The 17,516-nt window shown below is 39.4% G+C and overlaps 2 protein-coding genes across 3 annotated transcripts in view; one reads left to right on the top strand and one right to left on the bottom strand.

Annotated features, from left to right (window-relative positions):
- LOC139953953 (choline/ethanolaminephosphotransferase 1-like) overlaps nt 1–17,516 on the top strand; it is a 36,194-nt gene that overhangs the window by 6,476 nt on the left and 12,202 nt on the right. The window lies entirely within an intron of this gene.
- Nucleotides 5–16,296, bottom strand: LOC139953954 (uncharacterized oxidoreductase YjmC-like). Of its 2 annotated transcripts, none has more exons than XM_071953564.1 (11): nt 15,432–16,296; nt 14,142–14,299; nt 13,272–13,460; nt 12,801–12,916; nt 12,185–12,283; nt 11,492–11,557; nt 10,535–10,615; nt 9,825–9,932; nt 9,431–9,526; nt 8,533–8,643; nt 5–8,073 (listed from the first exon to the last, which is right to left on the bottom strand). In XM_071953564.1, exons 1-11 carry the CDS (start codon nt 15,491–15,493, stop codon nt 8,020–8,022), a joined length of 1,140 nt encoding a protein of 379 aa, XP_071809665.1. In that variant the 5' UTR covers nt 15,494–16,296; the 3' UTR covers nt 5–8,019. The 2 variants fall into 2 exon arrangements, with proteins under 2 accessions (XP_071809665.1, XP_071809666.1); XM_071953565.1 differs by having other exon boundaries at nt 14,142–14,296.

Below are 17,516 nucleotides of genomic sequence, written 5' to 3'. Positions count from 1 at the left end.
AACTCGAGTAACGTAACGATCATTTATTTTTAAAAAGCGCAAGTTCCACTGTCAGTATTGGTTTCGAAAGGTCATGAAGGTCGGGTTATGGATTGGTAAATAATTTAAAGATTCATTGACCATTAGTGTTGTAGCTAGACCAATTTTAGTGATGTGCTCTAAATCCAAATAGTACACCAAGTAGGGAGAGCGGTTCTAACAAAAATTATCATGTTTAGATATGGGGCCATCATTGCTGAAGTGCAAGTGTTGCAGGAAATCTGTGCTGGGCAGCACAGTGTATTTTTTGCTCAGAGTACTGGGGGAAATGCTTTGGTTCCGAGCAGAGCCCACCCGGTACCGCCCACCCTGGCCGCATTACTCTTGTCCGTAAAAGGAGACATCCTTCTCCAGCCGCAAGATATCCAGCGGTTATCTGTCGGGAGCCAACAGTTGTCTAGTATATAATAGTAATAGTGGCTTCTTATATAGCTCGCATATCTGTCATTCAGTGATGCGCAGAGCGCTTTAACATACGTTTCTTCTACTGCAAGATATGTGAGACTACGTTTGACTTATTAGACCAAGTCCTCACATAGCACCATGTAATGGTTTACAAGGTGCTGTGGTGCAATAAGCAGCCAATCAAACAAGGAACACTGGGGCGAGCCCCTTCTCTTTTCGATATTAAGTGCACTGGGTTCTTTTACGTGCATTACACAACACACGGGACCAACAGCTTTACGTCCCATCTGAAGGACAAAACATTTTGGTTTTTCTTGATTAAGGACACAGGTGTCATAGCTGGGGCTCGAAGCCACACTCTTCTGACCAGAAACACCGGTGGATCCGGTGCTCTTAACCGCTAGGCCATGCATTGTAAACGATTGCTTAAACCAGATTTCTAATGGTTCAGTGTAATGCAACTCATATGCATAACCCAAAGGTATTGCTGCTTCGTATTACAACGCTTGTGTCATGTACATGTACATATACTGTAAATGTGGTATCAAAAGAATCGTGCTACACTTCCTAGATAAATAAGTACAGTAAGCAGAGTTCAATGTAGGTGTTGCAGACCTGTATGCTTCGTTTTTTAAAAGGCAAGGGCACCAAGGCATTTTCTCCATGGTAAAGGGCACCAAGGCATTTTCTCCATGGTAAAGGGCACCAAGGCATTTTCTCCATGGTAAAGGGCACCAAGGCATTTTCTCCATGGTAAAGGGCACCAAGGCATTTTCTCCATGGTAAAGGGCACCAAGGCATTTTCTCCATGGAAAAGGGCACCAAGGCATTTTCTCCATGGTAAAGGGCACCGTAGGAGAATATTGTAACTTTCTACTGCAGCATTTCAAGGGCACAAAGGCATTTAACAGAGAGCATGGGGGCAAGTGCCTTCGTTGCCTCCGTGAAGTATACGACCTGGTGTTGTAACCAACAATAACACTCAAGAAACTTAACACATACAACAGGGTGTTCAAAAATGTTTCAAGTAGAAGTCAGATATTCAGAAGTTTGGGTCACTTTTTGTGTTGGAAGTCTTTATTTATTTGCTGAGGGGCCTGCCTAGATCCCCAAAACCCAACGGTTTAATCAACAATGTGTGTGCTCCAGCTCGATCTTATCGATTGGCTTAATGTTTTTAGCACTCAACTCAGTTAGGCAGCATAGGGTGCGTTAGGTGAAAAAACTACAAAACTACAGATTGTTTTTTAGTTGATTACTTCCTTCGATGTCCTGATACTAAAGCAAAATTTCCAGAGAATTATTTCAATCTGAAATACTGCAAAATGTATGGAAACCCCAAAATATAGTAGTTAAGTTTTTTTTTAGCTTTTAAATAGTAAGTAGTCTAGGTGTTTTAACCTTGTTCACCTATATAGCTATTCTAGAAAGACTTGACCCCTTGCATATTTAGTGTCTGTCTCGGTGATAGCGTTCCGACACTCTCTGCGATTCCTGCAAGACTGGTGGTGTTCTCGCGAGACTGCTGGTCCCGCAAGACTGCTGGTCCCGCGAGACTACTGCTCTCGCATTATGCAGTCTCGTAGTCGGCAGCCAGCACCTCTGCACGAGAGCAGTGATCGCGCGATACTTGCGATGGGATCGCAAACCTCAAATCCATCGCAAATGCGATATCGCTAATTTTGCGTTTCACTAAACCCATCGCAATTGCAATGACGTAAAAAGGAAAATAAAGTTTTTGTACAGGGCTAAAAGTAGTGACCTTTGACATAACACGCTCGAAATGAAAGGCATTTTTATGATAAAGTGCAGTTAATATTGCAAAGTTTTAGAGAAATTGCTATTCAAAATCCATCGCTAAGTTGCGATCGATTTTGGATTTAGTGAACGATTCCGGCGTTTGCAATGATCGCAAAGCGTTGTTGAAAACCGCCCCAGAATCATCACGCCACCACCATGCCTCGACTTATCTCACCGCGACAGACAAGAAACGTCTTGTCTACAAGTCCTCTTGCATACATGTATAATACTAATAATATTAGTATAACATTTGTATAGCACAACGTATCTACCAAACATGTAGTTGCTCAAACCATGAGTTCAGGAACCTTGTAGGCGCTCAAACCATTAGTTCAGGAACCTTCACTTCCGTCAAATCTTATTTCAGATTTGTTGGAATATAAAAGCTGGAATTTAAATTACTTTTACGAAGACCAATGACAAATCTTCTGATTTATAGCCATGCACTCCACTAACCCGCTGCTACTTTTATTAAGAAATCTGTGCTGTAAAAGCACTGGACACTTTTGGTTATTACTCAAAATTAAACTAGCATAAAAACTTACTTGGTAACGGGCAAAGGAGAGGTTGATAGTATAAGTTATTGTGAGAAACCAGCTCCATCTGGAGTAACGATGTGTTTGAGAAAGAGGTAATTTCTTGCTAAAATATTTGAATCTGAAAAAGTCTTCAGACCTGAAGCCTTTTCAGGCATCTGAAAGCACACACGATTGTGCAACAAGGGTGTTTTTTTCCTTCCATTATTCTCTTGCAACTTCGATGACCAATGGAGTCAAAATTTCCACATTTTATGCATATGTTGGGATACACCAAGTGAGAATACTGGGGCCTTATTTATGAAGCCTTCTTAGGCCTTAGTAAGCACTTACGTGTTACTAGTTCGTTCTTAGCGAGTTGCGTCATATTCACGAAGCACTCGTAACTTCAATCGAGTGCGTTAGTCCTTACTAGTGCTACGTGGGGTGTTTTCGGCTTCGTAGCGTTTTCTTGAACCCTTTTTCAACATTCCTGGCCAATATTTTCGGGCGAATTGAGCTTTATGTCAATTACAACAACTTTTAATATGTTCTACAATCCTTGCGACATTTTCTCAAACTTTCTCAAAAATTTTTGAAAATTTACTAACCTCTTTTTTCTCACTTTTTAGTAATTTTTTCGTGATTTTGTTATTTTATTTCGTCATTAAATAATTATTTATGTTTATTTATTTAGTTAATAGTATTAATAATAGTGGGCATGTATAATGCGCTGGTATCCATCTAAATAAGCTCATGGCGCAGTGACACAAGAAACGGGAAAAAGGTTATGAAGTCCTCATTAGATGAGGCTTGAGGGAAGTTTTGAACAAAGCTATTGATGGAGAAAGTTTAACATGATCCGGCAAGTCGTTCCATAATGAAGGAGCAGCAGAAGTAATTGATCTTTCACCCCATGATGTTTTGGCCAGGGGTTTCCTTAAAATATGTTTGTTATTAGATCGCATATAGACTGGCGGTTGGATGTATGGGGGTTGGAGTCCTTCTGAGAGATATGGTGATAAAGTGCCTTTTGATATGAGCGATAGACATACACAAGGATCTTGAAGATGATTCTATCCTTAATGGGTAGCCAATGTAGATCTTGTAGGATAGGTGTGATGTGACTCTAGTGTTGGACCGGGTTACAATTCTGACGGCAATATTTTGAAGGCGAGACGAGCGGTAAATTTATTATGCAGTCCATAGAGGAGAGAGTTTCCCATGTCAAGTCGGGAGGTTACAAAGGTGCGAACGAGTTGCTCTGTAGTATTTACTTTGTTTACTTTATTTACTTTGTTTATTTACTTTGTTTATTTATTTATTTTATATTTTTAGTTTAGGGGTAACCAACTACGTTTTGTACTCTCATTGCATGTTCGCGTCGTGTGAAAGCTTGCGAAATCTCTGAATGTCATCCCATTTGTGATGAACCACTGGTAGTTCTGAGGACTTTTCCCAACACAGTTGATTCTCTGCGATTTGCCCAGGTGTCGGCCTTTCTCTTCAGCGTTACAACATCTGAAAATTTGTTATAAAGCACCTACCAATTCAATGCAACAAGGTCAACTAACTTCACTTTCTCAGCAGTTGAGAAACTTCGCCTTCCAATGATTCCCCTTTGCCTCCTCCTCGCGTTGCGGGACAACGGTCTTCCTCCTTGCTTTAGTCTGGCTCTCCATTTGCAGGGTGACAAATATCTTCTAAATGACCGTAGCCAGTCCAGTCACTGTATAAATACTCGTTCTGGACAATGAGATCACGCTCCAGTGAATTACATAACAAATCCATGACTGTTCAGCTCAAGCGCATTCCCGCTTAAGAAGGCGTTACGAGATTTTTAGTAAGTAACGCGGTAGTAAAGCGATACGAATGCTTCGTGAATAACACGTAAGGGCTTACTAAAGTCTTACTAACGTCTTACTTAGAGCCACGTAAGTGACCGATTTATTTTTCATGAATAAGGCCCCTGGTCTTTAACACTAACTTATGGTGTCCAGTGCATTCAAACTAATATTTTAATTTATCCAGCTGCACTTTTCCCTCCGTTTTCCAAAGATATAGAAAATTATTTTTCCTTAAATTATAATTTTACTTTTTAATTTGTGTTGATGTTTTATGGTGTTTTATTTGGCTTTCTTTTTAATGTTCATACTACATGCCAACAGATTATCTAGATAATTGTTGCCATCTGGTTAGGGTATTTGTTTGTTTGTGTGAGATCTTTTTTTAAAGGAAATTATGTAAAGAAATTATACTGTTCAACACTTAGTCTTGGCTCAAGTCCCTATTATCTCAAGCAATGTGTGATTTGTGGTGAAATGTTTACATCTTGAAATAAGACTAGTTGTATCAAAATTTCACTGATTTTAAATATAAATGGTTTATATTATTATATCGTAACTACGGACATGTACCATGCAAGCAATTTATTTGAAATTTTATGTGCCAAGTAATGTTTTAAAAATTGTATGAGCACTAATATTAATATTACCTTATACTGTCTGACCATTTATTGAAATCATCGAGTAGTTGTAAATGATAGATAAATCAGTTTGTGCAGTTTATGATATTGTGTGTAGTGGATTAATCTGAACAGAATACAGTCAACCCTCCTACTGTCTGACCATTCAATATCACCCACTGTGGTTTTGTAGGATAGATGCACTATGCCAGCCAGCAATATGTCATGTGGTGAGTGCATCTACACAGTACACAGTTAACCCTCCTACTGCCTGTCCATTCAATATAAAACACTGTGGTTTTGAAGGATAGATGCACTATGCCAGCCAGCAATATGTCATGTAGTGAGTGCATCCACTCAGTACACAGCCAACCCTCCTACCGTCTGTCCATTCAATACACTGTGGTTTTGAAGGATAGATGCACTATGCGAGCCAGCAATCTGTCATGTGGTGAGTGCATCCACACAGTACACAGCCAACCCTCCTATTGTGTGTAGTGGATTAATCTGAACAGAATACAGTCAACCCTCCTACTGTCTGTCCATTCAATACACTGTGGTTTTGAAGGATAGATGCACTATGCTAGCCAGCAATCTGTGGTTTGGTGGGTGCATCTACACAGTACACAGTCAACCCTCCTACTGTCTGACCACTCAATATAAACCACTCTGGTTTTGAATGATAAATAAACATGATAAACTGTGCCAATCTGCAGTACGCTTATAGAATGCATGTAAACTGTACACAGTCAACCCATCTACTATTCCGACCATTCATTATCATCAACCATCGATCTGTGCAGTTTATAGTGTCTGAATGTTATGATGATAAAAACTCAAAATTTATATGGAATTTTAGGCATTGCATGGCGAGGTATCAATATATATTTGGTTTGCGGTAACACCATGTGTGTATCTACTTGCCAGGTACGGTTTGTTCTTTAGAGAACTGTCTTTCTACATACTCTACTAGTCGCCGAGTAGATTACTAAGATTTTAGGGAGACTTTTTAGTTATGAAAAGACGTAACTCAAAATGTATAATAAAATGGCAAGTACAGTGGTTGGGTTATTTATTCACTGTTCATAACTGTCACGTATTAATGTTTATCAGTACGTGTTGCCTGGTGTAAAAGTTTGTTTGAATGTATTTTCTTTTCTCCCATTATGGGTTATCGCCAATAAAAAAGTATTAAACAAACAAAATCAACAAAAAGCTACTGTTGGTGTTCATCATGAATGTGGAAATAAATGTTATATTGATTGATCATCTCACTATTAAACTTTTAAGGCAATTATTTATTTTAAGTCCTCAATTACAAGACCTTAGTAAGAAAAAGTGACAAACCTCGGATTTGTCCTCCTTCGAATTTGTCCTCCTTCGAATTTATTCACCGACAATTCAACTTGCATAATCAATAATGCATAAAAGACAATAAATCAATTTATTAAATTATTACAAAAATGTTTTTGTTTTTTTCTCGATGTGTTTTACATTTTATAGAAAAATTTACTATGATTTACATGTATACATTTTGTAGTAAAATACTGTGAGGTAAATAGACAACCATCCAATGTTTTGTTTTTCCGGACATAAATGAACCCGATACCCTGTAAGAAAGTTAAGGTCTGATTTAGACCAATTCCGCCCCAAAAATAAGATTTGAATGTAGTTTAAAAAATAGATTTGAGAAAGCTTTGCATAATTATTGAAAATGAGTTGCGCCAATTAAACTAAACTAATGAATTTTTGTTGTGATCACGGGGTTACTTTCGTATGCTGATCAGCATTGTACAAACAGGTTTGCATGATGTATTTGTTTGCATTGTCCATGGCATATTATTATGCAGATGATTTTGATATGCTTCCGTTTTTAAATTGGCGCCATCCGTAAAGAAACGGGGGAAAGGAAAACAAACTTTCAGAGCAAAATAAACTATGACAAAACTTGTTTTCTGCAAACATCAGGGCCCAATTTCATGGCTCTGCTTACTGTAAGCACAGAATCGGCGCTTACGGAAGCAGGGAATTCTGTGCTTATGGCAAGCGTATTTCACAGGTTAGCGGCGAATTTTGGATTCTGCGCATGCGTACTTCACGTTACTAGGCATTCTACGCTTACAAGGCTAGCGCAGAAATTCGGCGCTTGCACGTAAGCGGGGAATCGCGATCGTAAGCGCAGAATTCGGCGGTAAGCAGAGCCATGAAATTGGGCCCAGGTCATGCAATTTGAACCAATCGCAGAGCTGCAAAAGGGAGTTAATAGCCTGATGTTTCGACCCTATGGCAGAGTATTTCAGGCTAGGAGAATGACTCTGCTAGGGTCAACACGTCTGGCTATTAGCTATTTTTTGCATTTATAGACGATGTGACCTATGTTTACATTTAAACCGCCCTCTGTTGAAAAAAACACTGTAAACGTCATGTTTCGCCGGGCAGAAAGACACGTAGTCATGGTAAGATTGCATACACTTTCTAGCTGGCTGCCAAAACACAAGGTTTTGCAAGGTTTTGCCAGACAGTATGTGCGCGAATCATGTTATGGCTTTTGTGTGACGTCTGAGGTCACATCGTCTTCACCATAGGTTCTTGGGGTTGGTAAGCAGTTTGCTACAACTTAATGAACAACAGGGTGTTGCAACGGGAAAATATTTAATGGTCTACTTTCCACCCGCCCCTTTTTATAAACATTCAATTAATATAACAAACACCAACAAAATCGTTTAAACAACAACGCCCTCTAGTCCCAGTGCATTACACAATGCTGAAAATTGTTTATATTTTCCTGGATTTGGATCATGGCTCTTTCGATTTCATCGCTTCAACACCAAGATCTTTCGCCAAAGAGTCCTGAAAATAAAGAACAATATTTTAACAATCAAATTTGAAAATTTTAACTGTTCTTGCCATGGAAGGTTGTTCTCCAATGCTTGAATCTTAAATTATAATAATGAAAATATTTTTGCATACATCACAGTTCATGATTTAATTCATTTCGGTTTTCAAAAATTGGTAACTGCATGCAATGATTCTCTTAAAAAAATGTGCCTCTCTGCAGTCAATTTACATGTAACGCCTGAAAAGCTAGGATTAATCCTATCTCGAGTTAGGGTGATTAACTCATCCCAACTTAGGATAGGTTCAATGTGTCATAACAGCTATGGTTACAGAACTTTACCCAGCCTAAGTCCTAAGATTAGTCCTAAGTTAGAAAGAGTTTGATAAAATTGACGGCAAGTCACATATTATTATTTTAGGGACTCAAAGATCTTGAAACGCAAGAAGAGGGACTTTAAAAAAATGCCTCACCATTTCCTGGATGAGGTTACGATGGTAGAGCACTCCACCGTCTGCATCAACTTTCTTCATGTGTTTCCTTTCTGGATCACCTGCCACAAGGACTTCTGTTTCCCCTTCTGCCTGCAGAGACAAATGAGGGAAACAAAACAAGAGTCTCTCTTTTTATATTGGTATGGCCTGCCCCTCACCTTAACCACACCCCTTGACAGGGAGTGCATCAGTCCAGCTTAGATTACCCCTGGTCACGTGTGTTGGGCATTGGCAAAACAAATTATATTTTGAGTTGAGTTGACCAATTTAACGGCATCCCCATGTGGCGGCAAATGGACCCTTCCCATGAAATATGCTAATAACATTCACACATGCGTATTGCGTACAGACCCTGTTGGTTGGCAAACACCATATGGTTGTGCACTAAGCAGACGCGCAATCGCGTCTGCGTCACGCACCTATTAGCTGTGTACAAAACAGCGCGATACTCCCTCATTTTGCCAACCAAAACGTTAGTGCGCACGCGCTATGTGCAATTTACATATTTCATGGGAAGGGTCTATTTAAATCTACCATGTGAATTGGTAACGTCTGCTGAGTGTGGAGCTTTATTATGGAGGACTGTCTGTGGAAGATTTTGCCTGAACTTCACACCTTTTGATCGATTCTATTGAGTAATGATTAAAACTAAACAAAACAATGAAATCAATCTTCTCTTAAATGTGCTTGTTCAAGAACAGTTACACTGCAATGCATGTTAAGTCGGTAAACAAAATTCTGCTCTCAGTAAATATTTTCCACAACTGTCATGACTGTGTGGTTTTGATGGTCTTTTGTTGGCTCGTCCCCCCCCCCCCTCCCATATTCAACCATGTACTGCTACTGGTTCTCATGAGGAACTCACAAAACAACTTACAGGTTCACTATTTCTGCATTCATCCATTAGGGTGGTCATTCTTCCAGTGAAACCTGGAGCAAAAGCCTCCGTATTGATGGCTATAAAACACTGGCCCTAGATTAAAAAAATCACATCAAATGAAGAATATTTTATTGTCTGGAAATGATGCATTTTGTGCCAACAGGTCTGGTATGCATCATTTTTGAAAATGAAAGGGCACCAAGGCATGTTCTCCTTAGTTAATGGCACACATGAGGAAATTGTACATTTATACTGATACAATTAAGGGCACCAAGCAGGTGACCAGGGGGCATCAAGGCAATCGCCTCTGTTGCCTCTGTGAAGTCAGTCATGAAGTCAGTCATGAGTCCTTATTACACGTCTTAAATTTATCATCCCTATTTTGACTTACCAAATTAGCTACAGCATCTTTCGCACTCCAATGTCTGACAAAGGGTCCGAAAGCTGCACCTGCCAAAACACCACACAACATCTCCACCATCATGCTCAGCCCGTAACCCTGCAAATAAAGAAGATGAAATCAAAAGACATCCTGTGTCATAAAATGAATCAAAGGCACCGGACATACTTGGTAATTGTCAAAGACCAGTATTCTCAGTTGGTGTATCCCAACATGCATAAAATAACTAATCTGTGAACATTTTTACTCAATTGGTCATCAAAGTTGCAACAGAATAATGAAAGAAAAAAACACCCTTATAGCACAAAATTGTGTGCTTTCAAATACATTAAAAGTTCTTCAGAGTCCTATAACATTTGAGTGAGAAAATACCTCTTTCTCAAAAACTACGTTACTTCAGAGGGAGCTGCCACTTCTTACAATGTTTTATACTATCAACGGCTCTCCATGGCTCGTTACCCAGTAAGTTTTTATGCTAACAACTATTTTGAGTAATTACCAGTAATGTCCAGTTCCTTTAAAAACAGCTTTTTTGACAGAGGACAGAAGTAAAAATCTAAGGATGAACTAGCTGACTTCCTGAATGATCGTGGCTGCGCATCTTTGCACTCGTCTCTAGTAGCCACTTTGGTCAACAGAGGGGGTAAATTTTTACAGTGACTGCTAAGGTAGTTATTTTTTCATTTAAACTGTTTTCTTACCTTGTACCCTCCACTAGCTTCTTCCCCACCAAGGGGCATTAATCCCCCACTTGTCAGGACATCATCAGGAACAGTAGTCACCTACAGAATTTAACACAAAAATAAGTGCAGGAAATAGTCTCAACATACAGATATCCTCAAATTATTTGAGTTTCTGAATCTGGATAATACAATGTATATTTCTCAGTGCTCTTTTAGAGCCAAACAAGAAAAGACAATGAAGCAGTTCCAGTTTTTTAGCTGTGGGGGGAACCTAAGAGAATTATTCAAGGAAAAACCCACACCTTCAGGTACATGTAGTGACTGAAAACCCCAATCCACATAGTGCCCCCCTGGTAGGAGTCCAACCGGGGTCCCAGAGGTGGAAGGTGAGGCAAGACACCACTACACACCAACCTGACTGCACTAGTTTGTAGTAGTTTAAAGACACTGGACATTATTGGTAATTGTCAAAGACCAGTCTTCTGACTTGGTGTATCTCAACATATGCATAAAATAACAAACCTGTGAAAATTTGAGCTCAATCGGTCATCGAAGTTGCGTGATAATAATTAAAGAAAAAACACGAAGTTGTGTGCTTTTAGAAGGTTGATTTCGAGACCTCAAATTCTAAATCTGAGTTCTCAAAATCAAATTCGTGGAAAATTACTTCTTTCTCGAAGACTACATCACTTCAGAGGGAGCCGTTTCTCACAATGTTTTATACTATCAACAGCTCTCCATTACTCATTACCAAGTAAGTTTTTATGCTAATAATTATTTTGAGTAATTACCAATAGTGTCCACTGCCTTTAAGTTGTAGTTTAGTAAGCTACTCTTGAATGTCACACCATCTATTGTTCTCTTGTAAACCATTCTACAAAGACAAAATGTACCTGAGCGAACCTGGGACCTCAAGATTGACTTGCAAGGTGACCTTGGAGTTATTTGTACAACAATGGTTTTTTGTAAACTTACTTTTCCTGTCGAGTCTGTTCCCCACCCCTTTGGAATCGGTTCTTTCTTCATGCTGTTGAGTTGCACCTAGGAACCATTAAGGAAACAAACAGCAGGGTTCAGCAACTCATTCAAGTATCCAGCCCAACTTGGTCTGTTCGAGCGCTTTGTTCTTGTTTTTTTGAAAATTGCATAATTTTGCTTCAATCATTGATTTGAATTTCTACCACATCGCTTAGATCATCAGCCACTAGGGGGAAACAACTCCATAAATACAATTGTAGGATAGTCTTAATATTCAGCTATTTATTCATCTACATAGAATGTTATGGCCGAGTGCAGTTGAGAGCATCAAATTCAAGTTCTGGTGGTTTAAGTCACCAGAGTGTGGGTTCCTTGTGTTGGTTCCTTGAGCTAGATGCTTTACTATAATTGCTTCTCTTTACCCAGGGGTATAATTGGTAACTGCAAAGGTAGAGGTTGATGATGAAAAAGCCTTTGGAGCGCCACGGCAGCCCTGGGCTGTATACTCCCCAGGGAGCTGAGAAAGATTTCAAGGGATGTTATTGGCCCGATGACCAGGACACTAATGTAAAGCGCATTGAAAGTTATTGTGAAATGCGCTTCATAAGAATTTGTTTCTACTATTACCATTAGTCATTATCTTAAAACTAGGGGATTGCTCATAAAATAAAAAAATCTGACAAATTATACCTTCCCAAATGCCACGGTCGACGTCGCCATATCAAGAACAAAACTGTCGCCTCTGTCCGCTGGGGCAGCCATGGATATTGGATTTGTACCTATGAGAGGCTAAGAAAATTTGAAGATTTGATATGGGTAGATAACATGATCTCTGATGCGCAGTGAAAATAGCCAGGTCTTCTGTATGTTCTAAGCTTTCCCTGTAAAACTTACCAGGCCTGTATGCTTCGTTTTTGAAAAGGCAAGAACACCAATGCATTTTCTCCTTGGTAAAGGGCACCCTATGAGGAAAGTGTACATTTCTACTGAAGCATTTCATGGGCACAAAGGCATGGACCAGGGGCATGGAGGTAATAGCTTTCATTGCCTCCGTGAAGTATCAGGCCTGAAATATACAATGGTGACATAGGTCTTTAGTAGACTCTAGTAAGAAAATTTCCAATTATACAAATTCACCTCTAACTTTTTTTTACTAGTAAGAAAATTTCCAATTATACAAATTCACCTCTAACTTTTTTTACACGGCTTCTTGTCCATCTATGAATGCTTACCTTTCTTGCTCTTGTTGGGACAACCGATCATGTCTAATTCTTTAACGGGTTCTTGCCCAATTAAGGATGCTTACCTTTCTTGCTCTTGTTGGGACAACCACAGGGGATGTGTTAGTGAAAGACATGCCCACTAGTCCAGCCTCTGCGCATCGCATGGCGTACCATCCAGCTATGCAATAGTGGTTGGAACCTTCAAGACAAGACGAAACAGTTGGGCAATGATAAGGGGCATGGAGGCGATTGGATTTTGTTGCCTCCATGGGGAGGGGGGGGGTGGGTAAGGGTTCTGATCCAGTGCCCATCACTCCACCATTCTAGGCTACACTTTGAGACAATAACCTAAAGCCACCAAGAAGTGTGAGGCTTTAGCCCCTCTGGTGTTCAATTATGGAAAGTTACCTCTGAGTTTCCTTGGGCAATACCACAAAGATAGTCCTTGCTTAGGACTTAGTGCTAACAGTAATTAATAACTTAAGGCTACACCAAGTCATCCTGGCTCGAGATCAGACTAGTCTAAACTCTTTGTGAAATTCGCCCCTGCCAACCTTTTGCCACAACTATTCCAATCCCAGACTCCTTTGCTTTCTTGATCGCTAGATCCGTGCAGAATGTCCCAACGACAGGTCCAAGAACGTTGTTGCCATCCACCCATGCTGTACCCGCCTTTTCTTTCAAGATCACTGGTTCCCCGTCTTTAGAATTGGTTCCACTCCTGATATCTTGAACATACATCCCTGAAAATTCAAAATTATTTAATCAAAGGTAAACAAAAATGTTTAAAGTTTCAGATCAATTCTTCATACATTTTCTTACACAAAAAATAGATAGTGGCCTAACAATTTGACCCCAAACGGAGTCTTTCAGAAACCTAGACCAAATGACAACACAACACACATTTAGTGACAAATGTAGTCAATTGTCCAGAAAGAACTGCACGGTACCGCATGCAATACTTGTAAACAGAAAAAAGTGAAGTCGAGGCATGGTTTTTAAACCATGTACAATGAAACCATGATGCGGCTCTGTTTCGGCTTCGTTGTCCGAGGTTGAAAAACCATTCTTTGACCCACTGCAGTACCGTGCCAGTATTATTATTCGCGCTACCTGTGGCAAATTTCATAGAGCTGCTTAAGCTCAAAAATTTCTTAAGTACAAAAATACCTTGCCTATTTTACACTTGCTACTGGCCAAAATTTCATGCCATAATACATTGCTTGTGACTGGTATTTAGCTGCTGTTAACTTAGCATTTAACAATCGAGTGGATTCTTGGCTGGTAACCTAATTTTACTAAGCAAGGAATTTTTTAGCTCAAGCAAATTTTTTGCTCAAGCAGCTCTATAAAACTGGGCCCTGGTGAATTCAAGGTGCTTGCGTAAATAACCTTAGGACAAGGCTACCAGTGATGAGACTTACGGAGTCTGTTCAATCCATGGCTTAAGTGTCCCCGGTGGTCCGCACAGGCAATTAGCGTCGCCAGGTCTTTAGCATGGCTTGGTTTAGCGCCCACAGCCAGGATGCACCTCTCTACGAATGACTCTAGCTCGGCGAGCGGAACTAGCACATAATCACTGCTGGAAAAAAATAATTTACAGTCAATCCCAATTTGTAACTATTTTCTTTTTAATTAACCAAAAAGTTTCCCAGAAAAAGTTACAATGGTTTTATGAATGCAGCATTTAACATGAATAAATTATTATTATAATAATGTATCTGAAACTAATGAACAGCAGTGCAGCTGTCCATGTTTATGTTTTAAACATTTTGAGAAACAGATCCTTTCCAGGGAATCTGGAATTAAAGAAAGGGATATAAAATAACTTCAATCTGAGACACACTTCATGCACGACAGTACAAAACGTTTCTCAAAATATTAAATCAAACAGCTTTTAGTAAGATTTTTATGGTAATAGATTTTTTAAAGCCATTGGACCATTTCGGTACAGAAAAAAAAAAAAAAGTTCACAGATTTACAAATAATTTACAGAGTTTACAGAAGGTAATGGTGAAAGACTTCTCTTGAAATATTAGTCCATGAAATGCTTTACTTTTTGAGAAAACGGTAAAACAATAAAAATTCTCGTTAACGAGAATTACGGATTTGTTATAAACACATGTCATGACACGGAGAAACGTGCGAAAACAGGAGTGGGTTTTCCCGTTATTTTCTCCCGACTCCGATGTCCGATTGAGCCTAAATTTCCACAGGTTTGTTATTTTATATATAAGTTGTGATACACGAAGTGTGGGCCTTGGACAATACTGTTTACCGAAAGTGTATAATGGCTTTAAGTAACTACCAAAGTAGTTTTAGTATACCCTCAATTTATATAATTAGTGACAGGATACGGAAACCTTTCCTTAATTACTTTAGTTTTAGTTGTCTAGAATAATTAACAGTAATTACCTTTCTTTGTTTTTTTTCTGCTGGTATTGTTTGGAATATTTTTACTCAAATTCTGTAATAATAAACGTTATTGTACCACTCTAGACTGGTCATGGAGGTAGTCTTGTCCAGTTATCACTCCAGAAGAAAATCCCCAACTTGTGCATTTTATTTTAAATAGAAAACAAGTTAATTTGGTCAACAAGAGTTAGTGTTCCTTGTCTTTGATGCTTTAAAAATTAATAATAAATAGATAGGTATATATATTATAGGGCCTACTAGTACTACTCTTGTTTGTATTAATTTGTAATGTGACTTACTGGCAGTCTGGTTTCATCATGTGTTGTTGTTTGTCATCAACTGGCAGTGCTGCATCCATCATTCATTGCTGTGGTGGTGCGGTAATAAATGCTGTCTGATTGTTAAAACTTTAGTTTTTGTTCAAACAAAAGTTGGACTTTGACTTGAGAGTTTGACAGTCGTTGCTAAACAACAAAAATCTGAAAGTGAAAATAAAGACAAACTAACAACTGTAGCATAGTAGCAAGCTTTTGTTGATGAATTCCATTTCCCAGTGCAGTGGATCAGCTGTTTTTGGCGAACAGTAAACAACAACTGCACGCATGGCTGACTTGGGTGAGGTTACGCCCACCCAGGCCAACCAACCAAATTGGTCCCTTGTGGTGACCCGACGACCCCGCCGACGAGAAGCTGACCCCTGTGATCCTAAAACTGGCCATGTCTCAAAGTGGGCCGAAGCATAGTTAGGCCACCCAAATTGAGATTAAGCAAAACACACTCTGCCCAAGTACGAATAAAACGTGTGCAACTGTAGTTGGGCGTAACTCTTATTGAGTTGGGATCACCCAACTATAGTTGGGGTTTGGGTAAAACACGAAAAGTAGGCATAAAGGTTCGGCGTAGCCTTTATTTCAAGGCTGTCCTTGTGACATCTGGGCTAGCAACACTGTCATTAGGCTGTCCGTACGTGTTGTACTTGTAAGCAGCTTACCGCAATCAAGGCTAGCAGTAGAATCACGTCCCATCCATCGATCCCACAGTCCCCAAACCCCCTCCGCCCCACAATTTTATTTAGTAGTCGTCTGCAAAGTATAATATAAAAAAGTATTTAGTAGAAATAGTTGAAAGGTAAAAGAGGCTGGGCTAATTGTCCCAAACTAGTAGATGCATCAACTTTTCCCTCAAAGCATATTTTTACGTTGCTGCAGGTTAAAAGGTTGGAGAAGTTCGTCGTCGTACTCAATGGCAACTAAAGGGTAAGTTGGAAAGTCCGTGAGTTTGCCGTGCCACCGACCCTGACTTTGCCGTGGGGCTTGAGAGCCAGTTTTACGGCGTTCGGTATCGACTCGCGCATAGCCGGCCGGTGTGTTCTATCGTCACTAAAATGTTCACGTGTGTGTATTTTAGCGTTCTAACAAAACAAAAAAATGTTCTTAGGTGGAAGATTTTTAATTTTTTTTATTAACACCATGGATGTTTAACTTTAATTTTTTTCAAATAAAATGTTTTTATTTTAATTGTTAACTAATGTTTAGGCCTTTAGCTTTAAAATTACTTAATATTACTCTGAGTGATATTTTTCATTCATCATGGCTTAAATTAAAAATGTTCTGCACAAACACTTAAATTAACTAAAATCCTGCCAATCTGCCATTTTTGGTTTTAGAATTAGGAATGTTTTATTTACTGTTGATAGTTAGTGTTATGAACTGAAAAGGAAACTCTGTTAATAAATGTGTACTGTTTATGCTTGGGTCGTGTTTTCATTTACCAAAACCCTCACCTTACCCTAGAACCGAAAACCCTAAAAGCCCTAGCCCTTTAGCGTGTAGGTCACAGACACAGAGCATGGTGCAAGCAATACCAAATGATGAGTTGTCAAAAATGGTGACTGCTCTATTTTCCGACATCCCTATGTTCGGACACCCCTATGTTCCGACACCCCTATGTTCCGACATCCCATGGTTCAGACACCCCTATGTTCTGACAACTCAACCTATATTCCGACACCCCTATGTTCCAACACCCCTATATTCCGACACATGTTCCGACCCGACACCTCTATATTCCGACAACCCAAACACCCCTGTGTTCCGACACCCCATGACCTGCACCAACATTTGGAGGTGGCCATTTTTCCAGATGTAGACTTGGATACAGTACAACACTTTTGTCATGCTTGCAATGTACAGTATGTCTGGAAAAGCATGTACTGTAGACCCTTTAAAGGAACATGTTGCCTTGGATCGGGCGAGTTGGTCTAAAAAAAGCGTTTGCAACCGTTTGTTATAAAAGGCATATATATGGTTAGAAAGATGTTTTAAAAGTAGAATACAGCGATCCACACAAATTTGCCTCGAAATTGCGTGGTTTTCCTTTTACTT

The sequence above is a fragment of the Asterias amurensis genome, chromosome 22 (genome assembly GCF_032118995.1).
Source record: "Asterias amurensis chromosome 22, ASM3211899v1".
Classification (NCBI taxonomy): Eukaryota; Metazoa; Echinodermata; class Asteroidea; order Forcipulatida; family Asteriidae; genus Asterias; species Asterias amurensis.
Note: the sequence above shows the minus strand (reverse complement) of the source record. Positions and strands in the feature narration are given on the sequence as shown.